The sequence below is a fragment of the Hippoglossus stenolepis genome, chromosome 5 (genome assembly GCF_022539355.2).
Source record: "Hippoglossus stenolepis isolate QCI-W04-F060 chromosome 5, HSTE1.2, whole genome shotgun sequence".
NCBI classification, from domain to species: domain Eukaryota; kingdom Metazoa; phylum Chordata; class Actinopteri; order Pleuronectiformes; family Pleuronectidae; genus Hippoglossus; species Hippoglossus stenolepis.
Window position 1 is genome coordinate 3,577,479 of NC_061487.1, and position 17,566 is coordinate 3,595,044.

Here is a 17,566-nt window from a genome sequence, read left to right on the forward strand (position 1 = left end):
AACGCACTGGCACTTTCCGTTTCCTCTCCTGACCAGGCACAACAGTAGGTAAAGGAATGTTGAGAGCCTCTGCCTTCTCTGACGCACCTTGAAATATCTCGGCAAACTTCTCCTCAGACCTCAATGCTTGTATTGTGTGAATTACACCATCAATTAGCTTGTAGGCTGTGGAGTGGTCCAGGCTTTCTTCTTGCAGAGCGTTTGATGCAAGAGCAGTGACTTCAAATGCTGGGGTGGTGATTTCCATGCAGAGGATGAATCTGAGGTTAATCGCATTTTTGTACATTTTTGCATCCCCTAGGGCCAGGTCAGGTGGATTTCTTTCACAGATCTCATTGAAGAGCATCATTATAGCTTCCAGATTTCTCTGAAGGGCCTTCAGTGCTTGTTCCCTGCAAGCCCAACGGGTATCTGACAGCCTCTTGAGCTCCACAATGTGTCCCTCTGGATGCAGTGACTGCTGCAATCTAACTAAAGCAGCATGGCGCTTTGAGGAGCCACTGCAAAAGGCATACAGCTTCTCCACGAGGTTGAAGAAGGTCACAAAGTGCTTATTTGACTTTGAGGCTTCCACCAGGACCAAGTTCAGGCAGTGTGCTTTGCAGTGCACATAGAGGGCCTTCTCATTGAGTGTGCGTATTCTGGCTTGAAGACCTTTGTACATGCCACTCATGTTGGCTGCTCCATCGTAGCCCTGGAACATACATGTTTTTCAGCTCCAGACCATTCTTCTGTAGAAGGGAGACTACAGTATTCTCCAGCTCCTGGCCTGTTGTTGAATCAATGTTGCAAACTTCGATAAATCTCTCCTTTATTTGCTTTTGATGTAGATATCGCACTACAAATGACACCTGTTCTTTGTGGGAAACATCGGTGGTCTCATCCAAGAGAATAGAGTACATTTCAGCTTCTTGGATTTCTCTTTGGATCTCCCTCCTGATGTAAGTACCCAGTGCTGTGATCAGGTCCTTTTGGCTTCTGTTTGACAGCAGTGACACCTGGGGCCTTTTCTTGGTGACTTTCACTCTTCCAATATTTTCTGTATGCATCTTCAGCACACTGTCATAGCGGGAAAATAGATTCACGTGTTCCAGAAAGTTACCACGGTTGTTACTTGAGTTACTCTCATTATCACCTCGGAATGCTAGTCCCTGCCTTGCGAGATACACTGTGAGATCTATTAACCTGGTCAGTATCTCTCTGTTTGTCTGCCTCTCTCGCTCTCTGGCTTCCACTCCCTTTACATCTGATACATCAAATGAAGTCTGGAGTGCCTTTTTGTAATTGGTCCACCTCACCATGCTTGTCATGTGGACCTCTGTGACAGAGTGCTGCTTGATTTTTGTATTCAGGTAGAAAAAGCCGACAACTGAAACAATGCATTGAATCAGAACTTGGGGAATACTCCAGCCACACATTTCCAGAAAACCAATGCTTTTGGAATGACTGCCCTTCAGCATTTTTGGGAAAAAACATTTCTGGTTGACAGGGCCCTACACTGCAGCACATAGCAGTGTAGCTCTCATTGCACCTGATGTGAAATGCTTCAACATGGGACGGATCTGTAGGATATGGCATGGTGGCTATTTTTGAAATTGCATCCTCACTTTCATCAACAGCTCTTTCCTCCACATGCCCTTGCTGTGATGTAAAGGGAGCTGCTGTCACTTCACCCTCTTCTTGACTCATCTCCTCGGGCAACACTGTTTCTGTTGCTGCCCCTGAACATAACTCAGTCCTACACTCTGTCTGTCCTTCCTCATCTGTGATGGGCTCCTCTGGACCAGGTAGGGTTACTGTAATATGTAGGTAACCCCTACCTGAATATGAACCCAACTACAAACACTAAAGAGCACTAGGCTGCTTTTTAATCATAATCACTTGACAGTAAGACAATTGAACAATTCAAAAAAATTGGGAAATGAAATTTGATGTCTCTGTACTTACCGTGAAAACTAATTACATAGTTTTACACAGTAGACTGTGCCTCCACATCTAAATTATATTGTGTCACTTACACAGTGCCCCCATTAAATTAATTTAGAAGTTAAACAATCAAATAATATGATGCAAACAAGCTTCAAGAGCAAAATAAAAGGTCAATGAAAGACGCACAATTCTCCTTTTTCAGGAAATTTGCTAATCTTACATTTTTTGCATGAAACAACAAATATTCACAGATGTTTTTCAATGCATCCTTAATTCATTACTGTTCACACTTCTTTACTAAGCATGTGTATTTTCCTTTCGGGGTCGGGCTTTGTACTTACTAAGGATTCATTTAGATCCTGTAGCTCCATTAATCTGAGCTGATGAGCAATGTCTTCTCCTGCACTGCAGATATTAAATAGCATGTCAATCAACTAAAGGAGGCGGCCTCTTTTGTTCCACCGTGTCTCTCATTGGATGAAATGTGCCACCGGTGCTGCCTTGAAGACAGTTCTTCTTTGCGATTGGCCAGAATCGACGTGGCAACAAAGTACGTGACCAATGCAAATGGTTGACTTCTCGTCCCCCGTGAGGCAGCAGCTCTCCCTCAGCCCGCGACCGCAGACAAGCCCGGCTGCGAGGAGTGTGTTGGTGTGTGTGTGTGTGTCCGTGCGCTCAACTCTCAACTCTCAGCGTCCAGCTTCCTCACGTCCCTCACAAAACTCGCGTTCCCTCCTCAACTGTCTCATTTCTTCTTTGGAAGTCACACTAAAATACAAAACTGAAGTTGCTTTGGTAAAGGTAAGGCCGATTTTCTCCCTTGCAAAACCGCACCGGTTCATCCAAAATGGCTTCTGCTAGCTAGCAAGCAAAGATGCTAACGTCAAACAGCAGAATCTTGCTTTAGCTAACTGTAGCATATTAGCTTCTGAGCCGGGGTGTCGTGCCAAAAAAAAGACCCTCTGTCCGAAACTGATCGCGGTCCGCGGGAGCGCGCGCAGTCACAGCGGCGTAAGGTCAAGATACAGAGTTTCCCCAGCAGCTACTAACGGACTGAGCCTTCGGGGCTGACATTTACCACCAAAGAAGAGAGACACGGTCGTGGAAGATATCAGGGCATTTTGAAGCAGAATAACTTCTATAAACGAATAAACCACAGAAGAAGCAGCTGCCTTCACTTTGTCGAGAGGAAGAGGGTGTTGTTTGATTTCGACCCGTTTTCTTGGGCCCAGAACAGGTGGAAATAATGCAGTCATAAGGATGATGGCTAAAAGACTTTAATATGTAACTCATCAACAAATACTGGTAGTTGTAGTGTAGTTTCCAAATGTCGCTCGAACATGGACATCAGACGGCAAATAAATTAAAGTAAATCAAAGACAATACTTCATCACTATACTGTCATGGCCTCAACTGGGATCATTCGGTTACGATAAACATATCATGTTTAAACTTGTGTATTTGCACGTGGTAACAGTTTTCAGTCAGATAACAGCAGCTCAAAACAAACTGGGAGATACAACTTTAACGGACTGCGCGCGCGCTCCCGCGTACGGCCATCAGTTTCTGGCAGATGATCCTTTTTGGCACGACACCGGCAGATAGCCTAGCTTACGAATGGCTCAGCTGATTTACTTTGAAGAAGAAAATGGCGTCGTCGCCTAGCCCACCCTAACAAGTATTTGCAGAAAAAACTAATGTGTGTCATGTTATAGGACTAGTCATAGGCACGAGCTTCTGGCCTGGATCACTTCTAAACAGTAAATCCTGAATGTCAGGCCCATGATGGGTGGCGATACAAGCCCAGTCGAGTGGGGACGTTAGCGGCTAACCACGCTGCCCTGCCCCGTTTCTCTGCATTATGATCATGTCAGGTTTGCAGGCTCGTCCCCACCATCGATCAGAACAACAGACCAACAAAGAGCATCTCAGACCCAGACAGCAGCATTTCCCCAGTGCAACACCCACACACTCGTCCTGAGGTTAAAACACACTGCATGTCAAATCCTGCATAGACGACACGAATAACGGCACGTGTGTGTGTCAAACACATCGACGTGACGTAGCTAACTGGGGACTTAGCAGCCTAGCGGACTAATTATCAACTGTTAGCGGGTGGCGTTAGCCCGTTAGCTGCACATCTGCTTTGTTGTAGCCCAGAAGAGGCGAGCAGACATTTCGACGTGTACCCCTTGATGTTGTTGAGCAAGGACGTCGGTACTTAACTTATACATGAGCCAGATCATGTTTCTATTTTTTATAGTCAAGTATTTACTATGGTGATTTTTGTGTTTGTCCCGAGGCTTGGCCTCTAACAAAGACCTTGCTACTGAACATCAGTATCAAGCTAAGCTGGCTAACTGACATTGTCATTAGAAATAGTCTCACATCTAATAGTACTCCTTTAAATGCCTGGTAATGTTATAGTTGCTCCCCATGTCAGGTCTAGGTAATGCCTTGTTTTCCCTCATGCAGTCACTAATTGCATTCCCTCTTTTCTCTCCTCAGCACCGTTTTCCCCATCCCTTCCTATTATTCTTATTCTTTTGAGTATTCTTCATTGTCAAGCCGCCAAAGTGGAGAGTGTGATTGCAGAAGGGGGTGCTTCTCGTTTCAGGTAACACACCAGCGCTTGTGCAGGAAATATGCCATGGTTACTTCTCTGTTAGCTGTCTGCTTGCATTTTGGGCAGGAACTTCCGGCCTTTAGAACAAAGCAGGATGTGGGGAGGTTCAAAATGGCTGTCAGACTCCTCTTTGTAAAAAGAAAGGGGGATTGGATAGATATTGTGTCTTGGGAGGATGCCGGTTTCAGTGGATTGTGTTGAGGTGATGACTGCACACACCCAGTTCAGTGTACAGGGTTATTGGCAGGATGTCTCACAACCAGTACAAAGTATTAATATGTCTAAACTACTTCAAATGCTCCGCTTCTCTTTATCTCACTGTGTGTGTCGCTCTGTGAGTGGAAACACCACCTCGCTCCCAGTCTGAGGAGTCTCGGAACACACACATTTTCGCTCGCTTCCAGTATACCACGTGATGGCCTATATATTGATGATTTTCTTTTAAACGGTGTTGTAAATGTGAGCAGCGTTTCCTCTCGTGGGAGTAAACGCTGCTCACATTTGTCATTTGTAAACTGATTCGTTCAGTACAGCGCTCACAAATTTTTTTTATTTGCTCATGCACATCACTGGTTCCAGGTTAATCAATAATTTGAAAAATGAAACGGACGAAAGTAACAAAGGCAGACTTTTGCAGAGTCACGCCAAAATAAAAAAAGTAGTTAAACGGAGCCTTGTTCGAACTCAAAGTAGTTGAAAAGGAAAATTAAATCTCACCAGGAGTAATTGCAACACTGCTTATTAGCAGATGGAGCTTGCAAAACTTGTGAGATTATTGAAAACCAAATTAATGCTAAATGGATTGATAATGCGGGCAGTTACCCAGCGTAAACCACCTAAGAAGAATGCAAGGAAGGAGGTATGCCTTACCTCTGCCAAGTCTCGCCATGTAAAAGAACAAAAATTACAAACAATCTGCTTCCTGTTTACACCAGCACACGCAGGCCCCAGTGAACGGTCATGGGATTTGTGATGCAGAGCTTAAAGGCTCTCCTGGAAGGGTATTGTTTTAAACTAAAGTGTAATAATAAAAAGGACACACGCATTTCAATATACAACATGTATTGAAGACACCCATCTTAATGGCTTAATGTATTCTTGTAGATATGTTGTGGGGGTTTTCAAGAAGTTTATTTATCTCCTATCTATGTGAGGGCACTTGGTCCTCAGTGTCTTTCCAGTTTAAATGAACATTACAGATAATCCTGTTTCGTATGAGAGCGATATAAAGGAGCACTACATTTTGTGCAGTGATGCATGTACCTAATGTGTTCCAAACTTTGTGTTTGTCTCTGCAGTGCTTCTTCGGGGGGAGGAGGTGGTAGGGGTGCACCTCAGCACTATCCCAAGACTGTCGGCAACAGGTTTGTGGTTTTCTTTCTTTTTTTTTTTCTGCATATGTAATGTATTATTGATTTAATTAATGACGCCATGGCACCAGTAACTATTGTTAGCAGTTTCCTGCACTGCAGAAATACACTACACAAGTTTGAGTAAGAGGGGCTGAATTCCAGGAAACTCTGATTTGAATCTCAGATAGTTCACATACTGTATGTTTAACGACCTGGGCAGTCAGGTCATTTCACAACAAACAGCTGTAAGAAAGAATTAAAGGCTTGTACTGGCAACATAAACATGTTAATCACAATTAAGTGAAACATAGAGAATAAATATACTTTCTAGTGCTTGTGCTAAGATAATTATCTATACCTAAAACCTGGATTTTATTTTATGTAAATAAGATGATTATGGGGGGGTGTTCTTCTCTATAGACTAGGCAGTACAGACATTAAAATAAGCATTGGACGTGTAAGGTTTTATGCTTGAGCATCAGCCAGATGTCATCAGTTTGTGTGAGGCTCTTCATTCAGTTTCCTATCTTGTGCTCCTGCAGCGAGTTCCTGGGGAAAACCCCAGGGCAAAGCGTTCAGAGATGGGTTCCTTCACGAAGCACTAGACGAGATGCCAACTCCAGCAACGAAAAAGAGCGACATGATGCAATCTTCAGGAAAGTGAGGGGGTAAGGTTCAAAGCTATATGCATTTTTGAGGACTCATCTAATAAGACAAATTAGATTAATCTATCCCGAAGGACGACATTTTTTTTTTCTCTTGTGGCTCAAGGATTGTTGGTACTCAAACCATTTCAGTTGTGCAGAATCCAATTCTCACAATATGTACAAAACCTATTGCATCAACAGATTAGTATTGTTTGGTGACCACTGGTATATTCTAATCCCATCACTATCCCATCATATACATAATGCAACTCTCTGTAAAAGACGAGAGTTACGCTGGCACTCTCTCAATGCACAAACAATCTGTTGTAATGAATGACCACTTCAATGTTAAACCACGAAAAAAAATTGCATCTGTCCTATAGGGCCAGAACAGGATCAATTCACTCCAGAGCAGTAGAGAACTCTGGGAATAGTTGAGGTGTTGGCCTGATGTTTTACATTGTTCAAGAAATCTTGCGCAAAGACTATTTGTGAAAGCAGCCTGGTATAAGCGGGCCAAGTGTCAGAAGTAATTATTCTATGGAAGTAGTATAACGTGGTAAATGTAACTATCTTGATCTTCTTTGCGGCTTCTCATTTCCCTCTTGATTTTATTTCTCTAGCATACTCAACAAACTCACGCCTGAGAAGTTTGACAAGCTATGCCTTGAGCTCCTGAATGTGGGCGTAGATTCAAAACTCGTCCTTAAAGGAATCATCTTGCTGGTAAGCGTATATTTTTTTGTCAATGTCAATCTTATTTATGTAGCACATTTAAAACAACTTGGTTGTGCTTCACAAGGTCAATGGTACGCTTTTGTTCTTTGCTAAATGGATGTGAATTTATCGATGCTTGGCAGGCTACTCTGTGACTCATACCCATACACTGCTTGTTTAAATGACCTTGAGTGGTCTGTCTCTGGTCCCCTCCCTCTCTTCCTCTGTGGTTCAGATTGTAGACAAAGCCCTAGAAGAGCCAAAGTATAGCTCGCTCTATGCTCAGCTATGTCTGCGCTTGGCAGAGGACGCACCAAACTTTGATGGCCCTTCATCCGAGATCCAAACATCCCAAAAGCAGAGCACAGTAAGTGTGACTGTATCTTTCTACGGTAAAAACCCTTTAAACCTCTAGTATATTTATTTTACCTCTATAACAGGAGTCCCTGTCATGTTCTGGCTTTTGATAAAAGCTAATAAGGATTTTCCTCATGATATATTGTATTTTAAACCCATGTGTAACTAAAAAATGTAAAATACAAATGGTTTCAATGTATTCTTCGAATCCTAGCCTTTAATGTTACTTGCTGTATGGTTAACCAATGGTTGTGATGCTGCTGTTGTAGACCTTCAGAAGACTGCTGATTTCCAAGCTTCAAGATGAATTTGAAAACCGCACCAGAAATGTTGAAAGTAAGTCTCCATCTTTGTGCACTTTGTCACACAATCAGAAGCTCATCTTATCATAGCCTGTTTACTCACTGCCTCTCCTCCCCTCTTATTCCAGTCTATGACAAACATGACAACCCTCTTACTTCTGAGGAGGAAGAGCAGCGTTCCATTGCCAAGGTCAAGATGCTTGGCAACATTAAATTCATCGGGGAACTTGGCAAACTCGACCTCATCCACGAATCTATCCTTCATAGGTGCATCAAAACAGTACGTGCACACTTGTTTTTTTGTGCATGTGTTGGAAGTTCACATCTTATTTTTCCTTTTTGTAATCCATGTTTTCATTTGAAAGACTGCACAAGGCAGTACAGGTTAGAATTTAGAGAAATGCTGCATGCCATCATGAAATCAGAGTAGAGTACCTTGTGTGACCCCCTGCTTGCCTTCTCTCCTTAATCTGTTCTGAAGCTTCTGGAAAAGAAGAAGAGAGTCCAGCTCAAGGATATGGGGGAGGATCTGGAGTGCCTCTGTCAGATAATGAGAACAGTGGGGCCGAGACTCGACCATGAGAAAGCAAAGGTAACCAGCCCTTCATGGCTGCCTAAAAGAGGTGCAATTCCCATCGCTACTGCTGTTTCTCACTCCTACCCTCCTCATTTCTTTCTCCAGTCTTTAATGGATCAGTACTTTGGCCGTATGCAATCCTTAATGAACAACAAGGAGTTGCCCGCTAGGATCCGCTTCCTGTTGCAAGATAGAGTGGAACTGCGAGAAAACAACTGGGTCCCCCGCAAGGCTTTCATTGACAACGGACCAAAGATGATTAACCAGATCCGTCAAGAAGCAGTGAAAGTGAGTTTCAGTTAAATAAAGAGGCTCATTGTGTAGATCACCCACATTTTGGTATGATTAATAGTTAATGTCCTACACGAAAAGCTGAGGATACCACATGCATGGCTTAAAGGCCTCCATAAATAAGAGTATAACATTGTTGTTATCATGCCTTGCTCACAAATGTCTGCACAGCAACCAAGCATGTTGTTGTGAGGAATGACTCAGCAGCACAATGACCTGAAAATAAAATGTGCGCAGCAGGATGTAATTAGGTTTTCTGGTTTGATAACAACCATGTACTTTAGTCTTGCACACTTGAAAACTTGAGTTAATGGTAGAAATTCAAGTTGAGTCCTAGGTTTTACTTTTAATGTCAGACAATTTAATGACACTGTCTGTGTTCTGTGTGCTCCCTTAGGATTTGGGTGTTTTCATCCCAGCATCCATGTCTCAGGGGATGAGGATGGACTTCTTCCTGGAAAGCCCCTTCTTGCCCAATAGAATGAAACTGGACAGGGAGACTCTTGGGGGATTGGCCGACATGTTTGGACAGATGCCAGGTACAGACTGTCCTGTGGGACCTTTTGTAGCCACATCCCATTCTTTTAATCTTCACTTTCATCTTGTCAGTGTTAATACTTGACTCACTTTTTATACTGGATGGTGTTATAACTCTTTATAATGTTTAATTCATTTAACCCATTAATGCCAAATAAAGACACTATAAAACTTGAGCATTTTTTTAAACCAACCAACTCAAACCTGAGGGTTTTCTTAAGAGCTGACAGAATTGCCAACATTTACAAAACTTCTCAGCCTCTGAAGCAGATATAGACATGAAATAAAAATCATTTGATAGCTTAAACATTTGGCTTTCATTGTTAACCATAGCCTTTTTGTGAGAAAAAAAAAGCTGGCAAACTAGCAGAGATCCCCCTTCTTTGTCTTCCTCATTAAACATGTCTCTTACTGAATGATCCTTGGTCAACAGGAACATCTGAGGTGGTGAATCCTCATCACTGTTATTTTCATATCTGCTGTCATCTGCTTCAGTATCACTCCCGTCACTTAGATTGTCAGCCATTGTCTGAGATGCTATTTAAGTACTTAAATGCAGGCTAAGATCGCTAAGAAACAAACTATATTGCCCATAATGCACTTAACCTTTCCCGTTATGGTGACTCAAAATGTATTTGATCAATTACATGATGATGCAAACGTCTCATCCGGCTCGAAAGGGAGACGCATGCAAACGTGGCACCCAGTCTTAAAGGTATATCCATGCATATGTCACTTCAGGTCTTAATAGGTTCAGAAAAAAATATTTTAAAACCCTTTTGGTTCACATAATAATGTGGTAGGAATGAACAATACCATAAGCTTTTTACTTTTTTTTTAACTTAATTTTTTATCACTTATAGCCAACCATTTCACGTACTTGTACGTCTCTCCTGCTTGGACTCGCTCCTGGGTAAAATCTGTACTAACGTGGTCTTTGTACTTGGGTTTCTCAGGCAGTGGGATTGGAACAGGCCCTGGGGTTATTCAGGATAGGTACTCGCCCACGATGGGACGCCATCGCACCAACCCGCTCTTCAACGGCCACGGCAGCCACATCGCCCCTCCACCACAGTCACAGTTCGACACGGGGCCCAAGTCTTTTGTTAAGTCCAACCAGGTAATCTGGGGATGTAATATTATACTGCAAATAGTGAATGATATTTCTCGGCAAATCCTGAGATCAGCTTTCTAAATATAATCATTCATGACTTTTGACAGGTTCAGAACCAACATTTCCTCAACCAGAACCAGAACCACATGGCCCAGCAGCAGGTCCAGTCCAAGGACATGCCTCCACGATTCAGCAAGAAAGGACAGCTCAATGCTGATGAGGTAATGAGACATGTACAACACTGAATAATGTATAAAGTATGTAGCCTGCATGTATGTAGCCTGCATGCCCGCTGATTATGAAAAGACGCGTTATTCTGAGGAATAAAAACCTGCTACTGGTCTTCTATCTTTTTCTCTATCACCGTCTCCTTTATCTTTCCTCTCCATCCTCCTCTTCTCTTTAAACTGGTGGCTGGTCTGCTGATTGGGATTATGAGATATGAGGGCATGGATTACTAGCGCATTCGATAAAATGATTCATGATCTTTACAAAATTCATAACCTGCATATTTCTGTGTCCATTATGCCTCATGGTCCCACAGATCAGCCTCAGGCCTGCTCAGTCATTCCTCCTCAACAAGAACCAGGTACCCAAGCTCCAGCCGCAGATCCCCACCATGATGCCACCCAGCACTCAGCCCCCACGCACTCAAACTCCCCCTCTGGGTCAGGTAAGAGATAATCACTCCTCACAATTGACCACTACATTAGTTAACTTAGATTACATTTAAAACATTCATAAATGCTTAAATAAATGGTAATAAAAATAATAATGTTCCCCCGGCAGGGCTGTATGTAAGGATACAAATGTGCGAGTGACAAAGTCTGTACTTTCTACGGCCACTCCCCGAGTAAAATCTCTGGATAATGTCCCAATGAGCTTCTGTGAACACATTGCAGGAGTTTCTCTGGAGGATTCACCACGAGTCAGAGATTCATGATGTTTCTAACAAGCGACAGACGCAAACCTGAAAAAAATATATAAACAAATTCAAATATCTCAGGACCATAACATGTAAAAGACATTGACAAAGATTCAATAGAGCTGTTGGTGCTGTGCCACCCCTCACCTGAATGCTCTTCAGATTTCTTGTGAACGCATCTGAGTGGAGAATCTTATACCGAGTTGCTCATATGTGAAAGGCAAACTCCAGAGGAAGTCTGGACCCAACTGTGTGGACATTCTCCTGTTTGAACGCGGCTTATGTATTAATCCCAAACACTTTGACCTCAGCCTCCACAGCTTGGCCTGAAGACCAACCCTCCGCCCATCCAAGAGAAACCTCAGAAAACGAACAAGAAACCACCTCCTGCCAAGGAGGAACTGCTCAAGATGACGGTAAGAAAAATAATTTGGTGTGTATCCACATTTGATGACCACAGTAACTCTGTATGTTTATGACACAACATATTTCTATTGAAGCAAAAGTAATTGTGATACCAGAAAATGAAATCATAGAAATAGTGGAAAACATGGCTAAGTCCACTGTTTCCTTTGTGGCTCACCTGTTTGCCGCTTGGTAAAACTTCTAGTTACTTTTATTGCAAGCCATCAAGGTAAGCAGCGTGTTTATAGGTTTGTAGAAATGAGGCATAGTGCCAGAGCCGTTTGGGACATAAACAAATAAATCTATAAGGCTGAGGTATTAATGAGAAGAACAGTTTTCCTTTGCTCACATTGAATCTTCTCTTTAGGAGGCAATCGTGACTGAGTATTTGAACAGTAAGAACCTGGCTGAGGCTGTGAGTGGCGTCCGAGAGATGAGGGCTCCCAAGCATTTCCTGCCGGAGATGCTCAGTAAGTTCATCGTGTGCTCCCTCGACCGTCCCGATGAGGACAAGGAGCACGCCAGCACTCTGATCCACATGCTCCGCACTGAGGGCCTCATCACTGGAGAGAACTTCATGCAGGTGCGCACGTTCAGCATCAATTTAAGATAAAAAATAATTGCCAGTCAGTGGTAATGCAGTCACAGCACAGAAGTTAAAAATGAATGTGAAAAAATTGGACTGATGAGTCACTCCTAAATATTACCTGAATAAATAGCCAGCACAAAATATTTCTGGTATTTTCAGAAAAATGGATGAAACAAAACCAATTTGTTACTTGATTTTCAAAATTATAATGAATTGCCCATGTTGTTAATCATTGATTACATGTTTTACACAGATGAGCCCAGAGGGCAGCTACAACATTATTCATGCTCTGGTATTTTCCCTGTATTTCTCCTGCAGGCTTTCCTCAATGTCCTGGACCAGTGCCCTAAGATCGAGGTGGACGTGCCCCTGGTGAAATCCTACCTGGCCCAGTTTGCAGCCCGGGCTATCATCGCCGAGCTGGTGAGCGTGGCAGAGCTAGCTCACCCCCTGGAGAATGGCACCCACTTCCCCCTCTTCCTGCTCTGCCTGCAACAGACAGCCAGGCTGAAGGACAGGGAGTGGCTCACCGATCTCTTCCAGCAGAGCAAGGTCAACATGCAGAAGATGCTCCCAGGTATTTCCCTCCTTCTCACATTACCCTCCTCTTTCCTGTCGAAAATGGTCGTTGCCTTCATCACATTACCTCCCATTATCCCTTTGACTGATATCTCATCAGTTCTACTTTAGAGAACGCTTAGGGATCACATCAGAAACAAACATCCCAATAACTCCTTTCCGTATAACTGACTACTTGGCAGAAATCGATCAGAACAAGGACCGTATGCTGGAGATCCTGGAGGGGAAGGGCCTGAGCTTCCTGTTCCCGCTGCTGAAACTGGAAAAGGAGCTGCTGAAGCAGATAAAGGCAGACCCCTCTCCACAGTCCATCTACAAGTGGATTAAAGACAACATCTCGCCCAAGCTCCACATTGATAAAGGTTTTGTCAACATTCTCATGACCAGGTAATTATACCCCCGAAGGCTGAGGCTCAGTGCGCAAAACCTCCAGTATGTGTACCTCAAATATTTCATTTTAAAAGGTGACCTGACTAAATTCAAGATTATGAGTCTGTATGAGAAGGCCTGTAGTATGACTTACCAGTATCCTCATCTGTTACCAGTTTCCTCCAGTACATCTCCCAGGAGCTGTGCATGGCGGAGAGTGACGAGCAGCTAGCAGCCCCCTCCAAAGAGCAGCTGGAGCAGGAGAAACAGCTGCTGCTGGCCTTCAAGCCTGTCATGCAGAAGTTCCTGCACGACCACACCGAGCTGCAGATCAGCGCCCTCTATGCCCTGCAGGTGCACTGCAACGCCAGCGGGCTCCCTAAAGGTACAGTACCCCAATGGTCTGCTAGAGTCAGACCCATAAATCAGCCAGGCAGATATAAACCTATTCCAAGTATATTGGTTATGCTGCATGTGGTGACTGGTTAGCAACAAACCAGTCAAGGAAAGTGTTTGGAATCAGTGTTGCAGTTGCGTAGTTTGTCCACCAGAGAGCAGTGTCAAGTTTGTTTCAGCAGAAGGTTTCTGCTTTGTAACAGTTCTCGTCATGATTCTTGTTCAAATGTGTGTGTTGTTTTTTGTTTTTATTGAATAGAATCAGCCTGTGTCTGTTTGAGTAAATTTAGAGCAGCACTGACTAAAGCAATGATATGGATACACTGAATACTTGTGCTCATCAAAGACACAAATGGCACGTTCTGACTCAAGTAACTAAGGTTGACGTAGAAGTTTTTTATTTGAAACAACTCTTTTCCCTGTGCTTAAAGGCATGCTGCTGCGCTACTTTGTCAACTTCTACGACATGGAGATCATTGAGGAAGAAGCCTTCCTTGCATGGAAAGAAGACATTACCCAAGAATTCCCTGGAAAAGGAAAAGCTTTATTCCAGGTACAGTGATGTCAGCACATTGGGTTTCATTATTTTATTTATTTAATGTCTGCATTTGTTTTAATAAACATCAGAGGAAACGGGTCAATGTCAGAACCAGAGGGATTTTGTTGGGTAAAAGAATGACCAGAAGTTGCGCTTACCATGTTCATCCCTCTCCAGGTCAACCAGTGGCTCACCTGGCTGGAGACGGCTGAGGAGGAGGAGTCTGAGGACGAAGCAGATTGAGAAACCCAAGCAGAAGCATCATGGCGTCGAAGATCGACCTTTACCTTATTACTACACTCACCTTTTCCTTTATTAAACTGCATGCTTAATTGAACCACTACCGCGTGGCACTCAGCTGCTTCTGTCTTGCAACTGTTAACGAAGGCTTGTACCTGTAGGGCCTCGTGTGTTACCACCCACACTGTGACAAAAGGCTGAGACGCATCATTTGAGCTTTTGCCTGATGGTTGTTTGATTTTGGAGCTGTGTCCTGATCAGCTACATGAAATCTGGAGTGGCTGAGTCATGTTAATTTTTTTGTCTTTTTTGCTTTGACTTTATTAGGGGTGAAACCTATTTTTCACTATTAGGTGATTTTCATTTCCACTCATTTTCCTTTCAGATTTGAAACTTCCCCAATAGGAAACGTCTTTATTTAAGAATGTGAAGGATGCCCCCTTAAATAAGTCAGATTAGTGGTGATCTTCACTAATGTTAGTTACAATTAGAAGACCAGGTAAGAAAAGGTTTTGTCAGCGATCTGCTCAGTGACCTTGAGTAAAGGCCCAGCCTGGATTCCCTTTCATCACACACACGGTGATTTTAATTCACTGCACAGCCTGCAGAATCCTCAACAGTAAAATGTACGGGCCCTCTGAAGTGGTAGTGAAGCATAAGTTGGCAAAACATTTCATAAAAAATTAGTTACACGTTTGGTTAACCCTTTCTTACTCAACCTTTCTTTAATATAGAAGTGTCTTTATAGTCACTGATGAGTATCTTCCTTTTGTTTCCCCCTCATCAGGAGTTTCCCCTCTTTTTGATATCTGTCCTTCATTGTCTTTAATTTCATGAGTGGTTGCAATACTTAACCTCCAAATGTAACAATAAGTTAGAAAAACAAACTAATCATTTGTGTGCCGCCGTAAACGTTTCAGAGTTGCCTGTGTTTCTACCTCTTAGTTAGATGGGCTTCTGTTTGTTTTTTGTGCTGGAATAATGAGATCTATTAAGAACCTAGAGCCCAAGCAGAAGATGAAGTATTTGATTTAGTCCTGGCCCGATTGCACAATAAATTCATGGAAGCAATCGCTTCCCTTTGAAGCTTCACACGGTTTACAAGTGTTGATATTTAAGAATGAAAGAAAAGGCTTGTTTTTCAAGAATTAGTGTACCTGTTTTGGTTTTCACACTTAAGTCTCACCCAGAATTTGGAGTCACACTGCTTATAACGTTGAATATGGAATACGAAACCAAAGGTGAATTTATGTTTTAGTAAAATTGGCAAAGTAAAAACTGTTACATTGGTTGAAATCTCCCCATCACCTCCCCCAACAGCTACACATGAAAAATCCTGCTCACAAGCCATGTTAATGTATAAGGTAATGGATTTGGATCATATTGTAAGATATAAAAAATGTATTGTATTGCACCTCTATTGCTTTAATGCCAATAAAGTCCAGGACATGAGCACCAACAGTACTTTTCACTTTTATTTCTACAATTTCTCCTTAAATATTTGAACAGTCTGACCAGCTGCACTCAACCATCTGAACTTCTGCTGCCTTGCTTAAGAGCACATGGGAAGTGGCAGATGTGGTGTAATTCCTGATCACTCCTGGTCAGTAGGGATCCAGAAGTAGTCCACCACCTTCCTGCTCCTGCGAGCGGGTGCGGAGTCCGGTCGCTCTCCTCCGAAGGCGGGCAGCTCGTCGAAGTGGCTCGGACCCAGACCCCTTCCCGTGTGTGGGGCGGAGACCCTCAACATGGTTCTGAGAAAATAAAGTTGTATACAGAATGCGACAACTGCTCTGGAAGGAAAGAACATATATATTTGCCTTTAAATTGACCTTGATTCACTGTCACTTTTTTTTCCTTTTTTTTTTTTAAATTATGGTTTTCTTTCCTGTGGTAGCTTCCCAGTCTATTAGCAGAAGTTTAGTTCAATAAACACATTTCTGTGTCACATGAGCACAAAGCTACTACACCCAGTGTTTGTGGTGCCCACAGGACCCACAGCAGCTGCTGCTTTGACCCTTTGTTTACCTGGATGAACTCCTCTCTGGCTCCTCTGGACTGGACTCCGGAGTAGAGATGTACACGGGGTCTCCCTCCTGAACAAAACCATGTTACAAATTACATTAGACTAACTGATTTCACAATGCTACTGTCAAATTCAATGCCTGTTCCTGCTGGCACCAATTCAAGATGTGCAATTTTCTCCATATTATCATATATTGTTAGATCTACTTAAGGAAAGGAAGATGTAGAATCATCTCACTGTGAAATTTCTCGGGGAGCCATCTTGATTTTTCAGGATTCTAACCCTCTGGTCGCTCTCTGTCATGCAGAGGAAGAAGCTCTTGATGCTGGCTTGACACTGCAGAGGAAAACACATACTCAACATTTACCTTAAAATTCTATTCAACACCAGACCCAGAAATACCTTCTGAGAGTTTACAATAAAAATGTGCATTCATGCAGTGTTTTTAACGACTATAAAGCACTGAAGCAAACAGATGACGACTGTTAAAACTTGTGTTATGTGCTGATGTTTTCTCACTGCTTTGTTCTGCCTCAGAGCCTTTAGGTCCTCTTGAGCTCTGAACTGTTCGGCCAACCCCTGGTGCCTCTCCCTCCAGCTGAGGCACTCGGCCGTTCTCTCCTGCCTCTCCTTCTCGGCCAGACGCCTCTCAGCCTCGGCCTCCCGCTGAGCCTGGTCGGCCTTTTTGCTCTCCTCCTCAGAGGCAGTGGCTCTGCGCCGCGTGTTCGTCTCACTGTAAACAGAGCACTAGAAATGACGTCGCAGAATATTCCATATTTGCAACCAGGTAGCAGAGAAATATTTCAGATTCCATTTGTTTCCTTTGGTGTTGTTACTATATTCATTTTCTTTGAGTTATGTTTCACAATCAGCTTCATTTGCCATGTATGTGTACAACAAACTAGGGATTTCACTCCGGTGAAATTGTGTTCAGTGTCCCTACACAGATGGACAGACAATTAACAACTGAATACAAGAAACTAGCAAAATAAACATTTATCTACTATTAACTAATACTATTACTAATACTACTAATTGTGACCAGAGGAC

At 43.0% G+C, this 17,566-nt stretch overlaps 1 protein-coding gene and 1 non-coding gene across 2 annotated transcripts; both read left to right on the plus strand.

Moving 5' to 3' along the window:
- The first annotated feature begins 4,124 nt into the window (after window positions 1-4,124).
- On the plus strand, window positions 4,125-15,951 carry eif4g2b (eukaryotic translation initiation factor 4, gamma 2b). The gene is made up of 21 exons (XM_035156441.2): window positions 4,125-4,146; window positions 4,438-4,546; window positions 5,854-5,919; window positions 6,450-6,575; window positions 7,178-7,280; window positions 7,507-7,638; window positions 7,898-7,964; window positions 8,059-8,210; window positions 8,412-8,522; window positions 8,613-8,795; window positions 9,196-9,337; window positions 10,292-10,455; window positions 10,557-10,670; window positions 10,994-11,122; window positions 11,686-11,790; window positions 12,147-12,362; window positions 12,687-12,945; window positions 13,130-13,334; window positions 13,493-13,701; window positions 14,144-14,265; window positions 14,428-15,951. The coding sequence occupies exons 1-21, from the start codon at window positions 4,125-4,127 to the stop codon at window positions 14,491-14,493; spliced, it is 2,802 nt and encodes a 933-aa protein (XP_035012332.1). The 3' UTR covers window positions 14,494-15,951.
- On the plus strand, window positions 10,735-10,900 carry LOC118110287. The gene has a single exon (XR_004696909.2). It is a non-coding gene; the product is annotated as a small nucleolar RNA SNORD97 (small nucleolar RNA).
- Window positions 15,952-17,566: the final 1,615 nt, after the last annotated feature.